The 24,067-nt window shown below is 42.6% G+C and overlaps 1 protein-coding gene across 2 annotated transcripts in view; it reads left to right on the top strand.

Moving 5' to 3' along the window:
* Positions 1 to 5,014: 5,014 nt before the first annotated feature.
* The window catches only part of LOC129863697 (electrogenic sodium bicarbonate cotransporter 1-like), a 74,787-nt gene continuing 55,734 nt past the window's right edge, over positions 5,015 to 24,067 (top strand). For both annotated transcript variants that reach the window (XM_055935870.1, XM_055935871.1), the window contains exon 1: positions 5,015 to 5,440. In XM_055935870.1, the coding sequence (XP_055791845.1) occupies positions 5,421 to 5,440 (20 nt within the window). In that variant the 5' untranslated portion in view covers positions 5,015 to 5,420. The remainder of the gene's footprint in view (positions 5,441 to 24,067) is intronic.

Genomic DNA, 24,067 nt, shown 5'->3' with positions numbered 1-24,067 from the left:
TCTTGGCACATGCTCTCGAAAGCCAACAGCTTGCAGATACAGTGTGGGTAGCAGAAACCAAACCACATGATTTGAATGAAAAGTATTTAATAAACATGAAAAGGTGAATGTAAGAAGTGCTCATCATTTCAAATAGGTTACAGTATCAAACAACATAACACTTGAAATAGGTCAGGAGCCAGACATGGAGCCCAATAAGGAATACAAATGTATTATTTCGGCTATATTATTAAATCATTCTAGTCTATAAATTGCGCATATAAATTGTGATTTACATATGCCAGACATGCCCTGAGCACGTGAAGTGAGCGTTTCTGGAGCGAAATTGGAGTGGGCAAGAAGGCTGCTCTAGCGTTTGGGAATCTCGCTCTGCGGCTCCGCTCTGCTCACATACTCTGGCGGGTAGGCTAGTGTACACGATGGTATTATGTCAAACGGCAGTCAAGCATTGACCATCATGTCACCAGAATAAGACCATGTATATTTATTGGAAAGGAGCCTCAAGCTCATAATCGTGCACTTTCACCACCCTATGAAGTTCATAATATATTTAATCTGTAGCCTAATAAACTGCATGGTTTACGGAGTCATTGCGTGACTAGAAGCACAAGCATTTCGCTACACTCGCATTAACATCTGCTAACCATGTGTATGTGACAAATAAAATTTGATTTGATTTGACTCCAAGTTTCGATATGATGGTTATGTCAATATTTGAGCTAAAGACGTTTCCACCACGCTCTCGCATAATACATTTTACCTACACAAAAAGATCCCACCATATCGAACCAACAAATTATCTGTCGATATTTATAAATTGTACAGAAACTTCCTGTTTCCCTCACAGCTGTCAGGATTTTTAAAATATATGGTATGACTTTACTCGCATAAAAACTATGGATGGAAACGTGGTTACACACCAACCAATCTGTTATTACCCAATTACTGTACTTGTAAATTAATTGATGATCAGAACTTCAGTGAAAAGCCTTGATCAAGCTGACCCCTGTGAATAAACAGAAACTGCCGGTAATCTACACAATAAAAGTGTGTGTCACACATGTAAATGTGTAGGGTACTAGGGCTAACTTCGCCCCCCCCCCCCCCCCGCAATTCACATAAAGACCACAAGATGTCACCAAATTATTTCCCCAACATTTTCACTGTCTGCCACTGCTGTTACTCAACAAAAATATCCTCTGTGTCATCACTTTTGGCGATATCAACAAAACGACTGTGGTAAATTGATCAATTTTTTTGGCAATTTTAGATATATTGTAGATATATTCCAAGGAAGTTAGATCTGTAATTGTTTTTTAAATATACAAGTAGGAAAGCCTTACAATAAATAATCCACTTGTTTAGAGAGAAACATTTCACAAATTTTTGAGTAAGTAATAATATGTTGAATGAGTGTGTTGGGGGCAACTCGCCACCACTGGCACCTGGGGAAGAGTTACCCCTTTATGGTTATGAATGTCTTTCTACCTGCCATTTAGACAATGACCAGCCCAGTTAGCGCTAGTTTATGCTAACTTGCCATCTAGCGACTTCACTAACAGTAAATGCTAGCCAGCTTGCTAGTTAGCATAAGCAAATAGGAGGGTTAGCTAGCAACCTTACAACGAGATCGTCTGAGGTAAAATACATTAAATAGATAACGTAACTTAAATTGCAGTTGTAAATGTTTCCACTAGTGGCTGATAGCATTACAGTTACTTTGACTTTTTAGCCTTTTAGCTATTTTTAACAGCATTTTATGTCTTTTTTTATTTTTTATAATTAACCTTTATTTAACTAGGCAAGTCAGTTAAGTACAAATTATTATTTACAATGGCGGCCTACACCGGCCAAACCTGGGGCAATTGTGCGCCACCCTGTGGGACTCCCAATCACAGCATGTTGTGATACAGCTTAGATTTGAACCAGGGTGTCTGTAGTGACACCTCTAGCACTGATATGCAGTGCCTGAGACTGCTGCGCCACTCTGGAGCCGTATAGCTAGATAGCTAGCTACATTTTAAGAGAGTTTTTCAATTGGCATCTCTCCCCGTTTTCAGTCACATGTGGGGGCTGGATTACCATAGGTTTGAGCAGTGCAGGCGGTGGGCTCATGAGTTCTGCTCCAATTTTACTGGGGATAGCTTTACAATGTATGTACAAATTATAATTGTGCAATAGCAGAGCATAAGAGAGCTGCCACATCAATGTTACACTGAATTAATTAGTGAAGTTATTGTTATTAACTGTTATATTGCAATGTTATTTAATGTTATTAGTTAAATTCCATTCCAATATTATATTCCAATTAATACATTTTTTAATGAATTAAAAACAACTTTGAAAACCGTTTGCTCCTGAATGTCATTTGAAAGGCTGCTGGCATTTACAATCTTGCGTTATTCAAGTAATATTTTGTGCATTTGTACATAATGGATTGTATGGAAAATAAACTACACAGAAAGAACATATAAAATGAATGTGCAGGTGAGATAAAAAGAGGGACTTTACATCAAACCTCCTCATATTGGGGATATTAATGGTGACGTGTGCAACAGCATTTATTCCCCATATTTTATTTAAATAATTAAAATAAGACGACTTGACATAGCTTTTAAGTAATATTAAGTAAGTAAAATGACTTAATCATTTCTAAATAAAACGGATTAAATTGATTATAACACACCTGTGTGAAACCCTATGCCATAGTCTTCTACCGGGGTAATTTGGCACCTCCGGTGGCCAGTTACACCACGGGGAGGGGGGCAGTTACCCCTCCCCGTGGTGTAAAAAAAAAGTTTTTTTTAAAACGCCCCTTTTCTAAAAACATTTCATTAAATAACAAAAAAAATGGTAAACTGTAGCTATTATTTCCCTTTATAGTTTATTCGTCTAAGCATGACCTTTATTCACATACCAATGTTTTATTCCAAACGTTGCCTTTTTTTGTGTCAGCAATTAGACATTGTTCTTAGGGTGGGGGCTAATTACCCCAGTTGCCTACCTGGAAAATAGACCTTTCATGTGCATAAAAACACAGAGTGTACAAAATATTAAGAACACCTGCTCTTTCCATGACATAGACTGACCAGGTGAAAGCTGTGATCTCTTATTGATGTCACTTGTTAAATCCATTTCAATCAGTGTAGATGAAGGAGAGAAGACACGGATTGAGTATGTGTGCCATTCAGAGAGTGAATGTGCAAGACAAAAGATTTAAGTGCCTTTGAACAGAGTATGGCAGTAGGTGCCAGGCGCACCGGTTTGTCCAGAACTGCAACGCTGCTGGGTTGTTCACATTCAACAGTTTCCCGTGTGTATCAAGAATGGTCCACCACCCAAAGGACATTGAGCCAACTTGACACAACTGTGGGAAGCATTGAAGTCAACATGGGCCAGCATCCCCGTGGAACGCTTTTGACACCTTGCAGAGTTCATGCCCCGACGAATTGTGGCTGTTCTGAGGGCAAACTGGGGTTTGCAACTCAATATTAGAAAGGTGTTCCTAATGTTTGGTACACTCAAGTGTATTGATGAGCTTTGAGTGCAGGCAGTTTGAAGGTTCCATTTGGTGCAATAACACAATCTTTTAGTTCTCAATGTTTATTATGATTTTAGTGGCAAAGCAGAATTCAAAAATCTAAATATGAAGTAAACTCCCAACAAAGCCCCAAGTCCAATGGATATATCCTCTGGCATGTTGATGTCCTCTCTAGGCTATCCATAGCCAGAATGATTTTGCAGTGCATGGTGATCACATAGGTTTCCTGTTATAGTCATCAGAGGTATTAGGAGGGTGAAGTCTGTAAATACAAAAAAATTACAGAACAGTTTTCATACCTTGGTTTTTGTGGTAAATATTAATGAAAAGACGTCACATTTGACAACGGTTTTCATACACATACCTTGTTTATAATGTAGGGGCCTCTGGGATCTTCATTGAAGAGGTCAGGGAGGAGGAAGATGGCTGTTGTGACTGAGTCCTATAAGATTTTAGAGAAACCATTGATTAAAATGACAGGACACTTGCGATCTGCATAACATTATGAGATGAGCCAATAACAATTGTACATACCTTTGTGTGCCTCCTTGTCCGTATACCTGCAGACACAGACAGACACAAATAAGTTAGCAGTTCAGTCATTTGCGCCCAATGCGGGTAAATCCTTTAACATATTCTTACATATTCTTACCTCTTTGTTGATTGACAGCCATTGAGTTGTCCATTTTCTTGTTTAGAAATCATTTTAAATAGGAGAGTGTCAAACAACACAGCCGTTTGCACAAATATGAAAAGATAGATGGTATCATCATAAAACATTATGAATTTAGATCATTCAAGGGAGAACCCTTACCTCTACTCGAGGAGAGCTTTCAATGTTTCAGTTATGTGCCTGCACCTGCTGTCTTCTCAAATTCAAATCCACATTTTTCTGTTGGGCATCGAGGAACTAAAGGGGTTCCTCAATGAACCCAATCTCCTATGGGGTTCTTGGAATAACTTTTTGGGGGCAATGTTCGGTGCCAAGAACTCGAAGGTTCTTTGAAGAACTTTGATAATCTTAGAAGAACCCTTGTTGAACCCATAATTTTGCAAGAACCCTAACCTAGTGGGCAAAACCTGGTTGAAAAGACCATCATTTTATGATGTCTTAATCTAGTCACAAACTTGTTGAATAAAGACGTTTTTTTCAAACTTATTTTTACTGACATGAATATGACATATTTTTCTGACAACCATAAGGCTAGCTGGTCATAATTCTGACCACTATGTTATGCGCTATATTACCTACTAGTCAGGTTCTTCGAGGCATTGTGAGACTCTTATTAAAGAACCCCTGTTAGTGTAGAAAGTCAACAGGTACGAGTCAGTTTCACCTTGAATTTTTTTCTACTCCGTGCTGCTGACATTAATTATTTCTCAGACTTTTTTTTTTTTTTTACCTCTACCTCCCATTTGTGGCGTGACGTTGAAAGAGGGATGGAACTTTAAAAATTGAAAAAGACACTCCGCGCTCGGAGAGCTTCTTCAGACGCGCGCAGCGAAATACACAACGACCGCGAAAACTCGAAGATTTACTTAGAATGCTGTGATAGAATATATCGCGGTATGAATAATCTGAAACTCAAGTTTCTATATAGTTTGTAGAACCGGCGAAATAACATTGATTACTGCCAGATAGTTTCACTATAAGCATTTCTAGACGATATTAGGCTACTCCTCTTGGAGATTTAATAGTCTACTTCTCAAAAACGGGAGAGTTGCTCTATGGAGTGAGACCCGTGTTGCAAAGTTATTTCGTTGTTTGAGACTCATCAACAACTTTCTTGATTTTATTGAACAAGAGAACTGGGAAGTCGGCTTCAGCGCGCCCCTGGAGTCATCCCTGACTAAAAGCTGGACATAAAACTCCGGCAGAATGAGCACAGATAAAAACAAGTGAGTATGAACCAGTTTTAAATCTGAAAAAAAGTTATTTTACAATGATCATAGCCTATCCAAAATTGGGACTTGAATTGTCCACTATATAGTGGGGCTGTTGATATCTGTTGGGGCTGGGCATGTTGCGCTTCAAATATTGCCCCAGTCAGAAGTGGGGTCATTTATTTTCACGTTACTACTGAGTAGCAGATGTTCCGAATACTACGACTTGGATAGAGTTCCCATTTCAACATACGCTATATCCATTTTTCTGGAATCTAAGCGTAATTACGCATAGACCTTTTGTCGCCAAAAGTGTTCCATCATGGAAAATCTTCCTGTCATTGCATTGAATCTGGCATGGCATTGTGTACCTTTTTGAGAAATCTATTTTAAAAGCAGGGGGAAACGACTTAACGTGTAAATTACAACACCTTTCGAGGAAGGATGTTCAGCTTTGTGGTAAAGAGAATTAACAACGTGTTAACTATTTAGCACCCTACATTTGCTCTTATAGCTAACGGATCTTATAGGCTAAGCAAATGAGGTCTGGATAAGCCGCCTGTTACGGTTGCTTCTTCGAGACGGCTTGAGAGGGCACGGTAATCTTTTTCCCGAGATCCTGTCGCAATCAATTAGATAGGACGCGTCTAAAAAAAAAACACTAGAGCCAAGTGTTCTCGCTCGTCGGGGTAAAATAATCCACGAATACAAACATGTCTGTATATAAGACAACACCTCAAAGCATGTGGCACTCCTCCTTTAACTCTCCTTCAGTCCGTGTGGCCTCTGTTGTAAACGCATGCCCGAGCAATTGTGCTTGCTTCTCAGGAACATGCAACCACGTGGAAAGTTTGTCTGTTTGGGTTGTATAGTTTGTTACACTCCACTCATTCTCCTCATATCTAATCCTCCAGATGGCAATGTACTATTTTGCGCAGTTATTTGTACAGAGTATGTAATCCATTCATTCTGTAGATTTATTCTGGTATATGTCAGAAGCAGTGACTGGGGGGACAGTAACTGGGGGGGGGGGGGGGGGGGGGGGGGGGGGGGGGGCAGACAGATCAGCTGGTCAAATGCATTGAAAAAGAAAGCAGAGGATATATTTGTGATTTCCTTCTGAATAATTTCCACACACATTCAATGTGCATTCATTGCTTCATAGTTTAACAAGGAAACACATTTTTTAAAGTTCTGGCCACACCTTTAATCTGAAGTTGCCCACTAAGAACCTTTATGAAAAATCATTGATTCCTCGTTCTTTGTTCTTTGTCTATGTTCGTCATCTATTTACCGTCTATCAGTGTACTGTTTCCTCTTTTTTCTGCTTCAGAGAAAACATACAGGAAACCAGTGATAGACACTTTACAGTGATAGACACTTTTCTAACCAGCATGGCACATGCTGGTTAGATTTTTGAAATCATCTCTTACTTCCTTGTTCTTTTCTTTCAAGTGGCGTCACACCTGTACAGGTATTGTTAGAGGAAATTCCAAAGTGACTTAAGACTTAAAAGTGCACAGTCACTAGGAAAGATACAGCCACTGTTTACACAATCCTTTAGAGCCGATAGCAAGTTTCCCAAAGATCATTTTCCAAGCACACTGCAAAAACAGCCACCTTAACATGTGAGAAAGCTAGGGAAGCGCGGGTGGGGAAAGTACTTCACCCTGAACCAGGGATGAAGGCCTATGCCTTGATTAAGCAGGTAAGAGTGAATGCAAAGTTGAATGCCAATCAAACAAGACTACAAAAAACCACACATGCCCATACCAAGCATACCCTCCAAAGAACACAACAGTGTGTTGCTAGCCCTGAGAAGCTAGCTCTCTGTCACTATCTTTCTGTTATTAGCCTTGTAACTAGCTCTGTAACTAGCTCTTCCAACACTGTATTAAGGTTAAACCCCCAGCCAGAGGCTAGGCTTAAGGACCTTCTTCGGGGTGGAGGTCCCGACCAGGAACAGTGTGGTGGGATTGGGATTTAAGGAGTCATGCTGTAAGGAGCCTGGGTCCAGGGATGATTTCTGATCCTATGGCCCTGGCCTGCTGATCCCACATCCTCACGCACTGACACACTAATCTGGGCTAGCCCAAGAGAGAGGTCACCTATATGCTGAGAGGTATAGTTAGCAAGAGGTCTGTTGGTAGTAGATAAGATAAGATTGTACTTTAACACTCTGTGGTGAAATATGTCCTTGGTGGAGAGATTTTGCCCTCTGGTGTATCGACAGCCTATTCAGATTGAAGAGAGTTGAAGCAGAGGTATCGCAATGAGATTTTAATTTGCATACTATGTACATAAACTTTTATTTTTACATTAACAATGGAAAGGCATGTGCCGAGAGAGGGTTCGGGGGCTTGGCGACTAAACATTCTTGCTCCGCAGCTAAAATTTAAAGTAATCTCCCCTTCCGACCTTGACTTTTCCTAAATAAATCAATTTAACACACACTGACGTTAGAATTTCCATATCACAAACAGAGTTTTTGTTATAAGCAGTTTTATGAGGACATATCATTTCCCCCCTGCCCTTCCTTCACCCGGCAGATAGCTACCGATCTGACGATGTCCCATCGAAACTACACCTAATTTATATTGAAACTAATTTCACACATGTAATAATAGACGTAGCCGAAATAAATTATTAAATTGACAATAGTCTGATGGGTGACAATATTATCTATTGTCTTCTGAATGAAGAGACTGATGAACAGTGCCTTGTGTATTTGACAAAGAAGGGAACGGAACATCAAGGGGTAATAAACCCTGGGCTGAAAAATAAAAGTGTCAATGTATGCCGATGACTCAAGTTTCCTCTTTAGTCTGCAATCTGGATTCATGCACGGTCTCATTGAAGATCTAGATTACTTCTCTTGCCCCTCTGGACTAAAACCAAGTTATGATTAGTGTACCATATTACGTATTGGATCGTTAAATACACAACCTTTACATTACCATGTAGTTGATGGTGAAGTAGACATATTTGGTATTCATATCCCTAAAGATATAAGTTAATTTACCACAACAAATTTCTGTAAAAAATAGATAAGATCCTGCAACCATGGAAAAGTAAATACCTGTCAAAGTATCACCCTTTCTTAAACAACCATACAAAGCTAGTTACAATAAATCATTTATATTCCAGAAAAGACAGAACACATATTACAACAAATATTATGTTTAAACTCAAATATACTGATTGATTTTTTTGAAATCTTCATGAAAAAAAGTTAATATAGTCATGAATTATATTATGAGTAGGAATGGTGGAGTTATGTCATACATGCAGCTATTCAAAGTTGTAAACAACTGATTGCAACATTACCGCAAAAATGGAGGAGGCAAGTGAAAGGAAAGAAGTTAGGGAACTTGTTTGTTTGCCATATATTAAAGACCAAAATTGTCTGAAATACACTGAACAAAAATATAAAAGCAACATGTAAAGTGTTGGTCCCATGCTTTTTGAGATGAAATAAAATGTCCCAGAAATGTTCCATTTTGTGCACAAATTTGTTCACATCCCTCTTAGTGAGCATTTCTCCTTTGCCAAGATAATCCATCCACCTGACAGGTGTGGCAAATCAAGAAGCTGATTAAACAGCATGATTGTTACACAGGTGCACCTTGTGCTGGCCACTCTAAAATGTGCAGTTTTGTCACACAACACAATGCCACAGATGTCTCAAGTTTTGAGGGAGTGTGCAAATGGCAGGCTGGCTACAAGAATGTCCACCAGAGCTGTTGCCATAGAATTGAACGTTAATTTCTCTGCCATAAGCCGCCTCCGACGTAGTTTTAGAGAATTTTGCATTACGTCCAACCAGACTCACAACCGCATACCACGTGTATAAAACCAAGGAACCGAGCATACCAAAAAGCGACTTTTATTCCTAAAATATGTCGGAAACAGACGATTCTAAGGTTTCTGAAACACATACATTTGCCAAACAGCTCTCAAAATTGATTGGATGGGCTATATTTAAACATATTTTATTTTTGAATAACCGCAATTCCATGCATTCGACACCTGAGCACTCACAGCAGCATATAGCTTAGGCTAGTGATCACAGACTGCAGACAAATAATATAATAAAGTGTAAAATATGCAAATACATTGCTCTGCTATTAAGATTTTTTACTGTAGGAGAATTACGTTTGAAGAGACAATTCTGTTTACATCCGACTTCTCAGAGAGGGTGGACTCGGGCAAGTTCGACCGCGACCTCCGGAGGTGGCGCACGAGAATTTCGCAGCTTTACATTACAGTAAATTGTCTAGTCGCTGGTCATTTCTGATACCTCTCTTGAATCTATCATAGAGTAAAAACGTTCTTAATCATGTGTAAACCTAATATAATTCACCCAGACTCAGGCAGTTATATGAGGAAGACATAATGTATGTTTGTGATTGACTAGCTACATAGCAGTCGAGTCGGACTTTGCAAAATCACTGGTCTATATATCACCATGCAGCCCAAATAGCTACTCATTATGTGATCCCGATGAGCTACTCTGCTCCTCTTGCCTTGCTCAAACTGATCCCCTCCAACATTGGATCTTAGACATACTATCTCCTAATAATGAGGTGAGTCACTAGCAAAACCGTTGTATGGAATGAAGCCAGTCCTGAAGAGACAAGCCAAACCACAGCTTTGCTGACCTTACACCTGACACAAAAATCAGCTCAACACCAAGGTGTGAAAACTAGTGTTAGGCCAAATGCCCCAGTGGTAACCTCTTGTACACTGCTGTGGCCCTATGTACATGGAGACCACAAACACTACATACCATGAGGCTGGTATAGAGAAATAGAGTATAGAATATTGTGTCACTAATAGTGTCGGGAAAAAATATTTTTCACCCCCCTGGTGTGTGTACGTCTAGCCCTCCGCCCCTGTTGTGGGTTTACCTCCGGTCCTGTGCTGTGCATTCCTCATAAGGCCCTCACTTTCAGAAACCTCATCAAGGGCTGATTAACTGGCTTCTGTCCTGGGTGGCGTATGGGGCCCCTAGTGTGGTAGGAGCGTTATCCACATTCATCCATCCCCAGCATTGAGCCTGCAACATGACCCTGCTTTCTCTCTCTCGCTCTCTCTCTCTCTCTTTCTTTTCCCCTTTTGGGCAAGGCTAGAATGAAGGCCCTATCACTCTGTTACTTGACCTGGCTGCACTCCCCCCTCCCTGGCCTCACCCCTTCACCCCCTCTGAAGGCTAACCTGGTGAATGCTACGCTAAATGCTACTCGAGAGGGCTATGGTAAAAGCTATGCTAAATGCTACGTGAGTGGATCGGCTAAAGGTTTTGTCCCCATCTGTCTGGTAGATCATAGACTGGGGAAGGGCACAATCAGCCAGTACTTCCATATCACGTTTCTGATGTCCTTCCAATATGCTATATTACAGCAATGTAATAGTAAGGCTTTGTAAAATAATGAAAGTAAGCCACTGTAAACTTCATTCACTCTTCACTTTTTCCAGGGAAATTGGCAAAATAATTAGCAGCTTGGGACTATAAGGTTCAACCTGCATTTTTGTCAACATTGAGTTATTGACATAGCCTTGTTCTGTTCAATGTTCTCTACTTTATATAGTACTCTAAATACCCAAATGCATGTTCTTAAGTTCAAAAGAATAGTAGATAAAAAATAAATAGCTGACACCATTCAGCAGAGGTAATTGTAAAGCTGGCTAATTTAACTCTCTAAATATTGAAAACTTGAATTATGCCAGCCTTACAATTACCTCTGCCTCTTTGGCTGTCTGTGTCTCAGAAACCACTTAAACCACCAACCACAACTCCCTACTCCTTTTAGTTAATATGAATAGGAATGACCTCTGACCCTGTACACCCCAAAGCCACCCCAAAGTTCACTCTCCCTATGTGCCTGCAGCTGTCCACACAGACGTTTCTCTCTCTGTCCTTAAAGAGAGCCTCACAGCCTCAGAGGAAGAGCTGGCCTTGTCATATCACCAATGACACCTCAGGGACTTGAGAGAGTGACTGGCTGACTTACTGACTGGCTGGCTGACTGAAGCTATGGCCGGCTCCGACAAATATGACATGATTCTCTGTAGCTGTTCGCCTCGAAGGCACGTAGTATCTTGGAGGGATTGACTGAGGCCATGGACTGTCCTCTGTGTGACAGATATGACTCTGTAACTGTTCGCACCAGGAAGGCACATAGGCTGTCCTGGAAAGACAGAAGAAGAAGAACCAAGAAGATAATGGTGAGAGGTGGAGTATAGTACAACCCCCCCCCCCCCCCCCCCCCCCCCATTTCAATCCCTCCTTTACCTCACAAAGAAACACAATGAAACTCAAGGCTGCTTTGATCCCGCTCAAAACACAACTCTGTGGTAACTAAACCTTTTCCCATTCTTTCCTCCATTCTTTCCTTTAAGAATGGAAAACCAAAGGAGGGTACATGAGAGTCTGAGTCCAAACTTTGTCAGAGCATGGCAGGATGGCCTAATGCCAGGCCCTCAGGCCACGCCTCTCCCCTGTGTGTTTGATGTTGGCAGCGTTGCTTCAACTTTATGGTTATGGCCTGACCCCAATCATATCTGAAGGCCAGATAATGGAGTGATAAGGCTGTCCCTCCGCTGGGGAAATGCAGATGAGCTGCTAGCTGGTGCTATCTATCTCAGGAACAAGTTGTATCCTTCCTGTCTTTGTTTATTATTTCTTTTTCAAACTGTGTAGCAGTGTTATTCCAGCCCGGGGCAGTGAAAAGGGAGAAAATAAGCATTTGCTAGTGTACCTTGCTGTCCAAGGTGCTCGAAAAGTTGAATGTGAAATACCACATTTGTCTTCAGTGAAAATCACCTGTTGGATATGTGTCTACAGGACTATATTATATATTGTTGTTAAGTTAACGTGTATATTATTTTTTAAATCTAAAGACAGTAAGGAAGAGGGATGGTCACAGTTCTGACATTCTGTCAATGATCTGTATTGAAAACTGAGAGTGCCCAATTACCCATATGTTTTGTAGATTTACGAAGTATAGCTTACATTAGGGACTGTAGGTATGTTCAGTATGTATCGCTGCTGCCATCAAACCACAGATGAACAACAGCCCCTCTCCAGTACCCTCTAATGTTACAACCCCACTGGTGAACCCGGAAACCATGTGGAAGCAAACTGCTAATCCCCGTACCAACGCCTTCACTCATCACTCTTCCACAAGGCCGGAACCACTGACTGACTGTCTAAAGGAGAACTTACCAGACCGATTGCGCGGTGTGCTATGGGGACCACCTGCCGTTGGTGACTGACGGCTGTAATTTCCCCCCGTTTCTACATGTAGAGTCGGTGTGCATTTGGTTTACAAATTACGATGGCACTCTGTTCAGAAATGCTAACTGCTCTTGGGCCGGCAGACGCTTGACAATCCTACCGTTCTGTCCGCGCCTTAATCTGTCTGTTTATGTTAGCATAAAAAGGGGGGATAGAGATGGAGAGAGAATAAGAAGGGGAACAGAGACATGAAAAGAGAGATAATATGAAGGGGGGGTAGAGAGATGGAAAATGAGTGAACTCTCTCTACTGATGTGACCCAAGTCTACAGGTTAAGAACACTGTGCAGGTATGTAGAATACCAAGTGCGCTTGTGTGCTGGGAGTGCGACCCTAGCCCCTGTATCTTCTGTCAGACAGACACTCCAAGCCACGTGTCAATCTCGTTCCGCGGAGGGCCGAGTGCCTGCGGGTTTTCGCTCCACCCTTGTACTTGATTGATGAATTAAGGTCACTGATTAGTAAGGAACTCCGCTCATCTGGTTGTGTAGGCCTTAATTGAAAGGAACAAACAAAAACCAGCTAGGCTCTCCGTGGAATGAGTTTGACACCCCTGCTCTAAGCGGTTGGTTCACTGTGAACATTTTAATCCAAGAGTAATGAAGGAAAACAGTAGTATAGTGTGGCTTCTACAGGCGAGATGGGAACGATAATACGATTAGAATTGTACAAGGATTCATCAACACAGTAGTGTGACATAGTAGTACAATGGTAATAAACTGGGATATTCATGAACGTAGTGGTATAAATACGCATAATAATATGAAGAAATGTACACATTAACATAATGGTAAACATTATAGGGAATACGCATACATAATATGTTGATGGAATACACATGAGTAATGCAAACAATAACGAGTTATTAGGACCTCTCCGGGAGGTCATGAAATGGCTGCCTAAAGTGGTCAGGACGTTGTGTCATGGTCCCCTTGAGGTTTTGTCTTGTTCCCGGTTAGTCTCAGGGACACCCAAGAGGACGTTTTATAGGACATCCCTGGGATAAACCGGGAGCTAGACAAAACCTCCAGGGGACCAGGACACAACGTCCCAAGAACGTTCAGGGGACCTTCAGTGGGCCATGACAAACCTGTAACTATAAAAAGATCCCCCAGAGAACGTTCCCTTGGGACCATTGATGGGAATTACACAAAGGTCTCTCAGAGAACATACCCTTGGGACCATCATGCAACGTTCTTAGAACGTTCTCAGAACGTCAGTGGGATACCGTCGTGCTGAAACCCTTAAGGGAACTAATGGGAACATTGCCGAATGTCCTCAGGATGTCCCCTGTTTCCTGGGATATTAGCTGTAATATAAACTGCGTGGGAGAACAAAGTAATGCTTTAAATGGCTGACTAACATGAAGACGCCGGAAGGGGTAGAGCTGGCGAACAACAACCTGTTGTAACCAGGGGTGAAAGTAGATTGAGACGTTGTGTGATTGATACTTACGAAGGAAGATGGCGGAAATGTATGTTTTGTTTAAAACTGTTGGCGAGTCTGTTGAAGATGAAAGCACAGAGAGTGAGAATGAGTGGGTGACAGTGGTGAAAAATAAAGGAAACATGAGAAGTACACTTATGGTGGTAATAGGACTGTGGCGGTTATGAAATTTAGTCAGCCGGTGATTGTCAAGCAAATGCCTGCTGGTCTCACGGTAATTGAACGTTAATTAACATAAACACATTTAGCATCTCCTGGTTTCCACGCATCTCCTACAAGCCACTGATGCAGGACTTTGGAACATCTACATTTGAAAAAGTCCCAAAAATCTATGTAATAAAGCCTACACCTTCACAATAAATCCATTATTTACTTTATACAGGTCTAAAGAAACATGATATGAATAAAATTGAGTATTTTTGAGAAGAACAGAATAGCATACTGAGTTTGGCTTATGTTAGGTCCTGATCTGGCTATGCCAAATGGCTGTGGGCTACACTAGTTCATTTAGCAGACATGGCATTATTTTATATTATTTTATAGTATGAAGAATACAATTGAACAGCTGAATACAATAGAATGGGTATTTTCTCCAAATGATTTGAGGGAGTGTGCACACTTGCGGCTATTCTGTGTTAAGCGGTTAACAAAGATACAGGTCCTATATTCCGAGGTGTATATCGAAGATGTAAGAACTGTCCACATTTACTTTTCTACAAGATGAGTAGGCCTAACGAACAGCAAAAGCACTAGCCTATGTCAATCTACTATCTTCCACAGTAAAAAAGTTAATCTATTCTATTCTGTGCGAGAAACTCTTGCCCTGCGTATGTATGCCAGTTAGGCTCTACACCCGTTGTAAAGCCGATTAATGTGCTTCATTTTATGAAGTTAATTTGTTCACTTTAGTTGTGATGCAAACCTTATCAAAACATATACGCCTATGGACTAGGCTACATGAGGTGTGCGACCATGATTTGGAAAAGTCAACAACAACAAAAAAAGGCATGCGCTATATTTTGCCTTAGTGCCCACAAGCTGGGCATCATTCACAAGGGATAATATATCATTCACAAGTGATAGGCTAATATTGTCACCCATCAGACTATTCTTGATTTAATCTTGTCTTTACATATGCTAAATTATGTATGTGTGAAATTTGTTTTGATTTAGAATGGACTATTATCATGCACCTGTATCAAAACAGAGGCAGGGAAGAAAAATACATGTCATCTATGCACTTAAATGGCGAAAGGAGGATGCTTTTCCCGGGGTTCGTTTTATTGCCAGCCAGGTAGGCTATACTCCTGTTGTAAAGATAAGCAATGTGCTTAATATTAGGAAAGTTGAGAAATAAATATAGTAGGCCTAGCTTATAGATAGCTGATGGGATCCTCCTCTTTTTAACAGAGGCCATCAAAATTCTGTTTTCTCACGCAATTGCATAGCCTATAGAAATGCTGCGCAACATGAGCTCATGGGCTCTCATGAAGAGTGCTGAGTACCAGGCAGTTTGGTAGGCTGCTAATGACCATCAGCAGCATCAGAGCTTGGAGAAGCCTAATGACTAAACAGTCACGTGGAATTTGACTGCTGTCATGACTCGTGACTGCCGTTGTGGCGGTAATATGGTCACTGTAACAGCCCTAGATGGAAACTAGGAAACCCCTGAAGATTTTTTTTGTCGGAGTGAGAGTTTTAGACCAATGTAACCTGGGAGATCCGTAAATGTCATGGATGCGTTGGGTGATGTGGCGTCCGCAGAGCAGTAGAGGTGTTCATTGTGCCTCAAGGAGATATATGAGTGGAATGTTTTGTGTATGGAACTTCAAAACAGAGTGCCTAAGAGGGTTACCTCTGGGGTGGGGCATAAAGTGTGTGCAGATGAAATACCTGAGGAAGTAGGTGGATTGGTTTGTGCCCGTCGACTGACCCGTATGGTTGATAGAGTGAAGAAATTCACTTCATCCATACTGTTGTTATTTCATGTAATGTTAGGCTATTCATGCACAAACCCAATCAGTGCCATAAATGCAAAAATTTCGGACATGTGTCAAGTGTATGCAATTGGGAAGAGTATCGAATGCCAGTGGAGTTTAGATGCTGCAATTGTGGTGGCAAACATGCTCCCGAGGTGGCGAGAATAAGGGCTGTCCAGCGTGTCTCCTATCTGCAGGGCAGTGAGAAGAGTGGAAGGAGCTGGTGGCATTGAAGACGCAATGTTTTTGGGCCTGCACCAGTGAATTTATCTCGGCAATCAATGGATCCTGATATATTACATGTGAAAAAGGTGGACTTTGTATCATGCATTATTATGGTCATAAACTGCACAGCACAAAAGAAGATATCATTGTGAGTGCAGCAGAATGCTTTTTTGGACTCTGAGTTTACAGCCGAGGCATTGCAAGAAATCCTGTAAAAGGATGTTCTACCCTCACAGGCCCCTAAGCCTGTGTAGGGATGTGACTTGAATTGGAATGTGACTGAAGGAGTGGGATGTTGTTTATGTTCTGTATCTATTTTTCTATATTGTTGGATGTCGTTTTTTTTGCCTTTTCCTACAACGGATATTTTTTCTATAGTATACCACCCGTACAGTAGGTGGCGGCATCCACCTCTAACGATTGTTTACGGACCTCCATAATACCATAGAAGAAGAAGACGAAAGTAGATTGCCATTCTTACCGGTACGGAACCTACTATGTGTGCATGCAACATTTTTGTATGTGTCTAATCATAGAATTATACAGGACCCTATAGTGCCTTCGGAAAGTATTCAGACCCCTTGACTTTTTCCATATTTTGTTAGGCCTTCAAAAACTGATAAAATATTTTTTTTCCCTCATCAATGAATTTATTTTAAAAAACAACTGAAATATCACATTTACATAAGCATTCAGACCCTTTTACTCAGTACTTTGTTGAAGTGACAGTTGGCAGCGATTACAGCCTCGAGTCTTCTTGCGTTTGATGCTACAAGCTTGGCACACCTGTATTTGGGTAGTTTCTCCCATTCTTCTCTGCAGATCCTCAAGCTCTGTCAGGTTGGATGGGGAGCATTGCTGCAAAGCTATTTTCAGGTCTCTCCAGAGATGTTTGATCGGGTACAAGTCCGGTCTCTGGCTGGGCCACTTAAGGACATTCAGCGACTTGTCCCAAAACCACTCTTGTGTTGTCTTGGCTGTGTGCTTAGGGTCGTTGTCCTGTTGGAAGGTGAACCTTCGCCCCCCAGTCTGAGGTCTTGAGCACTCTGGAGCAGGTTTTCATCAAGGATCTCTTTGTACTTTGCTCCGTTCATCTTTCCCTCGATCCTGACTAGTCTCCCAGTCCCTGCTGCTGAAAAACATCCCCACAGCATGATGCTGCCACCACCATGCTTCACCGTAGGTATGATGCCAGGTTTCCTACAGACGTGATGCTTGGCATTCAGGCCAAAGAGTTCAATCTTGGTTTCATCAGACCAGAGAATCTTGTTTCTCATGGTCTGAGAGTCTTTTGGTGCTTTTTGGCCAACTCCAAGCGGGCTGTCATGTGCCTTTTACTGAGTAGTGGCTTCTGACTGGCCAATGCTGCAGAAATGTTTTGGTACCCTTCCCCAGATCTGTTCCTCATCACAATTCTGTCTTGGAGCTCTACGGACAATTACTTCGACCTCATAGCTTGGTTTTTGCTCTGACATGCACTGTCAACTGTTGGAACTTTTATATAGACAGGTGTGTGCCTTTCCAAATCATATCCAATCAATTGAATTTAGCACAGGTGGACTCCAATGAAGTTGTAAAAACATCTCAAAGGTGATCAATGGGAACAGGATGCAGCTGAGCTCAATTTCTAGTCTCATAACAAGGGGTCTGAATACTTACTGTATGTAAATAAGGTATTTCTGTTTTTCAAAAAAACTGTTTTCGCTTTGTCATTATGGGGTATTGTGTGTAGATTGCTTCAGGTTTTTAATTTATTTAATCCATTTTAGAATAAGGCTGTAACGTAACAAAATTTTGAAAAAGTCAAAGGGTCTGAATACTTTCCGAAGGCACTGTATATAGAGGTCTCCTCTTGTATCTGTGGCAGCACGGGCAGTGCGATTAAGGCTATTTCCATTTTAACGTTGCATGCGCCATGCTATACCAAATGAGCTACAGAGGACCACTATGTGGGTAGTGGACACTTCAGGAAAAAGCAGTGGGTGTAACGGTTTTCTCTCCTCCTCTTCGTCTGAAGAGGAGGAGTAGGGATCAGACCAAAATGCAGCCTAGGTTGAATCCATAATGATTTATTATAATAAGACGAAACACGATGAACACTTGAATAAACTCAAAACAACAAAACCACGTAGACAGACCTGAACATGTGAACTTACATAAACACGAAGAACGCACGAACAGGAACAGACTACATACACGAACGAAAACGAAACAGTCCTGTGTGGTGCGACATACACAGACACGGAAGACAACCACCCACCAACAAACAGTGAGAACAGCCTACCTTAATATGGTTCTCAATCAGAGGAAACGTCAAACACCTGCCTCTAATTGAGAACCATATCAGGCAACACATTAAACCCAACATAGAAACACAATACATAGAATGCCCACCCCAACTCACGCCCTGACCAACTAAACACATACAAAAACAAGAGAAAACAGGTCAGGAACGTGACAGTGGGGCTCCAACCCTTCAAGAGGCCAAACATTTACATATTTTTGGCCAAAACAAAGATGTCTATAATGTGCAATAATGTACTGTACTGTAATGTACCCTACTGTACTGTACTCTAATATACTGTACTATACTCTACTGTGCTCTACTGTACTGTACTCGAGTTTACTGGACTTGAGTTTCTTACATTTGAAGAAAGGACCCATGGACTCTTGATCTAGTTGTTTTGGTCTTGAGACCGCTCAAGACCACGTACATTTTAGTCTTTAACTTGTCGTAGTCTCAACTCTCTGGGTCAGGATCTTGGGATCAACGTCCTCGTATAAATCTTGGTCTTGGCTCCTGGATATCACTGTAGTCTTTGGTTTTACAAACCCTAGGCAACCCAATTTGAAGAAGACATTGCTCTCTGATCATTGGCTGATCACTCCCAACCCACAGGAATCCCCACCCAGTTGACTACTTTTAAATGGTGGAAGTTATAAGTTACAACGTGTGTAGCTGAGGCGATATAATACAAACATAATGCCGTACACTTTATAACATTCGGAGGATTACTTACACAGGCATAAATGCACACGGAACTAGAAAAGAACAAATAAATGTTTGCGAGGGACAGCTGTAGCTGTAAGTGACCACTGCCTTTGGTGATGAGCTGGAACCTGGTTGGAGAGAATTGTGTGCAGACTCTCACCAGGGTGACCTCACACCCCAGCTCGTGTCTGAGGGAGCAGGGAGTTCTTCACAATGTGGAAATATTTGACTATCTCCTTCCTGCTCCTCTCCCTGTGTTGTGCCGTCTTGTTCTGACTGAGACTGGCTCTCCATGTGGTCTTAACATCTGGTCTCTAAAGTCACCTAAGCTGGCTGGTCTCTGCTGGACTGGAGGAGCCACATTCCTAGCCCTCCCTGCTCTAGGAAGAGCCGGCTGGCTGGGGGATCAGGGGAGATTTTGTAAGCCATGTAGTCCCAGAAAGCGATCCGACTCTGGTACAGGGAACTGAACACGAGCCCTTACTTCCTCATACACCAGATACTTACCTGTCCTACAGCAGGCTTTTAGCACAGACTATTTTGTTCTCTCTACTACGACTGGGACGTTTGAAGCAGGTGTATGGTCATTGTCAGGCGTATGACTAAAGGCAAAATACCCAATTAGGCCTGCATACCAGTATACACACATAGGAAACATATTAGCATGGACACAGATAAAGGGCAGGACATGCATGCATGCACATGCTGAAATGGTTTAACACTGTGTAACAAGTGTTTGGAAATCCTGCTCAGAAAATGCAAATCATTACTTTTCCAGCCTGGGAGATCAGAGCACACATGCTGGTATGAGCAGCTCTCTCATAGACACCATGTTGTGCTGGTCAGTCATGGGAACGTGAAAGCGAATCTGACCTATGCAACGTAGTTGCATTGTGTCTCGAGACCTGAAGAGTTACTATCCAACAAGGGGAACACAGAACTTTGCTCCATTACGTGACGTTCCAGAGTCCGTGCCAGGTTCAGTGACGTCCCATGAAAAAGATGAGCAAGAGAGAGTGAATGGGAGGAATAGTGATGTTCTATCTCTCCGTCGTAGTAGCAGGATCTGCTTGTTTCCTGGCGCCGACCGAGATGGCCGCCTCGCTTCGCGTTCCTTGGAAAATATGCAGTATTTTGTTTTTTAGGTGTTATTTCTTACATTGGTACCTCAGGTGATCTTAGGTTTCATTACATACAGTCGGGAGGAACTACTGAATATACGATTAACGTCAACTAACCATCGTTCCTACCAGGAATATGACTTTCCCGAAACGGATCCAGTGTTTTGCCTTCCACCCAATACAATGGATCTGATCCCAGCCGGCGACCCTACGCGACGCCGTAAAAGGGGCAAACGTAGCGGTCTCCTGGTCAGGCTTCGGAGACGGGCACATCGCGCTCCACTCCCTAGCATACTACTCGCCAATGTCCAGTCTCTTGACAATAAGGTTGATGAAATCCGAGCACGGGTAACATTCCAGAGAGACATCAGGGATTGCAACGTGCTCTGCTTCACGGAAACATGGCTAACTCAAGAGACGCTAAAACGGAGTCGGTGCAGCCAGCTGGTTTCTTCACGCATCGCGCCGACAGAAACAAACATCTTTCTGGTAAGAAGAGGGGCGGGGGGGTATGCCTCATGATTAACGAGACGTGGTGTGATCATCATAACAACACACAGGAACTCAAGTCATTCTGTTCACCTGATCTAGAACTCCTCACAATCAAATGTCGACCGCATTATCTACCAAGGGAATTCTCTTCGATCATAATCACAGCCGTATATATTCCCCCCCAAGCAGACACATCGATGGCCCTGAACGAACTCTATCTGACTCTTTGTAAACTGGAAACCACACACCCTGAGGCTGCATTCATCGTAGCTGGGGATTTTAACAAGGCTAATCTAAAAACAAAACTCCCTAAATTCTATCAGCATATCGATTGTGCTACCAGGGCTGGTAAAACCCTGGATTATTGTTATACTAACTTCCGCGACGCATATAAGGCCCTCCCCCGCCCTCCTTTCGGAAAAGCTGACCACGACTCCATTTTGTTGATTCCAGCCTACAAACAGAAACTAAAACAACAAGCTCCCGCGCTCAGGTCTGTTCAACGCTGGTCCGACCAATCTGATTCCACGCTTCAAGACTGCTTCGATCACGCGGATTGGAATATGTTCCGCATTGCGTCCAACAACAACATTGAAGAATATGCTGATTCGGTGAGCGAGTTCATTAGGAAGCGCATTGACGATGTCGTACCCACAGCAACGATTAAAACATTCCCAAACCAGAAATCGTGGATTGACGGCAGCATTCGCGTGAAACTGAAAGCGCGAACCACTGCTTTTAACCAGGGCAAGGTGACCGGAAACATGACCGAATACACACAGTGTAGCTATTCTCTCCGCAAGGCTATCAAACAGGCTAAGTCCCAGTACAGAGACAAAATAGAATCGCAATTCAACAGCTCAGACACAAGAGGTATGTGGCAGGGTCTACAGTCCATCACGGATTACAAAAAGAAAACCAGCCCCGTCGCGGACCAGGATGTCTTGCTCCCAGACAGGCTAAATAACTTTTTTGCCCGCTTTGAGGACAATACAGTGCCACTGACACGGCCCGCTACCAAAACCTGCGGGCTCTCCTCCACTGCAGCCGAGGTGAGTAAAACATTTAAACGTGTTAACCCTCGCAAGGCTGCAGGCCCAGACGGCATTCCCAGCCGCGTCCTCAGAGCATGCGCAGACCAGCTGGCTGGTGTGTTTACGGACATATTCAATCAATCCTTATCCCAGTCTGCTGTTTCCACATGCTTCAAGAGGGCCACCATTGTTCCTGTTCCCAAGAAAGCTAAGGTAACTGAGCTAAACGACTACCGCCCCGTAGCACTCACTTCCGTCATCATGAAGTGCTTTGAGAGACTAGTCAAGGACCATATCACCTCCACCCTACCGGACACCCTAGACCCACTCCAATTTGCTTACCGACCCAATAGGTCCACAGACGACGCAATCGCAACCACACTGCACACTGCCCTAACCCATCTGGACAAGAGGAATACCTATGTGAGAATGCTGTTCATCGACTACAGCTCAGCATTTAACACCATAGTACCCTCCAAACTCGTCATCAAGCTCGAGACCCTGGGTCTCGACCCCGCCCTGTGCAACTGGGTCCTGGACTTCCTGACGGGCCGCCCCCAGGTGGTGAGGGTAGGTAACAACATCTCCACCCCGCTGATCCTCAACACTGGGGCCCCACAAGGGTGCGTTCTGAGCCCTCTCCTGTACTTCCTCTTCACCCACGACTGCGTGGCCATGCACGCCTCCAACTCAATCATCAAGTTTGTGGACGACACTACAGTGGTAGGCTTGATTACCAACAACGACGAGACGGCCTACAGGGAGGAGGTGAGGGCCCTCGGAGTGTGGTGTCAGGAAAATAACCTCACACTCAACGTCAACAAAACAAAGGAGATGATTGTGGACTTCAGGAAACAGCAGAGGGAGCACCCCCCTATCCACATCGACGGGTCAGTAGTGGAGAAGGTGGAAAGCTTTAAGTTCCTCGGTGTACACATCACGGACAAACTGAATTGGTCCACCCACACAGACAGCGTTGTGAAGAAGGCGCAGCAGCGCCTCTTCAACCTCAGGAGGCTGAAGAAATTCGGCTTGTCACCAAAAGCACTCACAAACTTCTACAGATGCACAATTGAGAGCATCCTGTCGGGCTGTATCACCGCCTGGTACGGCAACTGCTCCGCCCACAACCGTAAGGCTCTCCAGAGGGTAGTGAGGTCTGCAGAACGCATCACCGGGGGCAAACTACCTGCCCTCCATGACACCTACACCACCCGATGTCACAGGAAGGCCATAAAGATCATCAAGGACAACAACCACCCAAGCCACTGCCTGTTCACCCCGCTATCATCCAGAAGGCGAGGTCAGTACAGGTGCATCAAAGCAGGGACCGAGAGACTGAAAAACAGCTTCTATCTCAAGGCCATCAGACTGTTAAACAGCCACCACTAACATTTAGCGGCCGCTGCCAACATACTGACTCAACTCCAGCCACTTTAAAAATGGGAATTGATGGAGATTATGTAAAAATGTACCACTAGCCACTTTAAACAATGCCACCTAATATAATGTTTACATACCCTACATTACCCATCTCATATGTATATGTATATACTGTACTCTATATCATCTACTGCATCTTGCCATCTTTATGTAATACATGTACCACTAGCCACTTTAAACTATGCCACTTTATGTTTGCATACCCTACAGTACTCATCTCATATGTATATACCGTACTCTATACCATCTACTGCATCTTGCCTATGCCGTTCTGTACCATCACTCATTCATATATCTTTATGTACATATTCTTTATCCCTTTACACTTGCGTGTATAAGGTAGTAGTTGTGGAATTGTTAGGTTAGATTACTTGTAATTGTTGTTAACTTTATTACTTGTTATTGTTGTTAACTTGTTGTTAATAACTTGTTGTTATTACTGCATTGTCGGAACTAGAAGCACAAGCATTTCGCTACACTCGCATTAACATCTGCTAACCATGTGTATGTGACTAATAAAATTTGATTTGATTTGATCTTCTGCACTCTGGCACACTAACTGTTTGACAGGTCTGACGATGCACAACCGTGTGTGTGTGTGTGTGTGTGTG

This window comes from Salvelinus fontinalis, chromosome 10, assembly GCF_029448725.1.
Source record: "Salvelinus fontinalis isolate EN_2023a chromosome 10, ASM2944872v1, whole genome shotgun sequence".
Classification (NCBI taxonomy): domain Eukaryota; kingdom Metazoa; phylum Chordata; class Actinopteri; order Salmoniformes; family Salmonidae; genus Salvelinus; species Salvelinus fontinalis.
The sequence above is the reverse complement of the archived record's forward strand: the minus strand, read 5'-3'. Positions and strand labels throughout refer to the sequence as shown.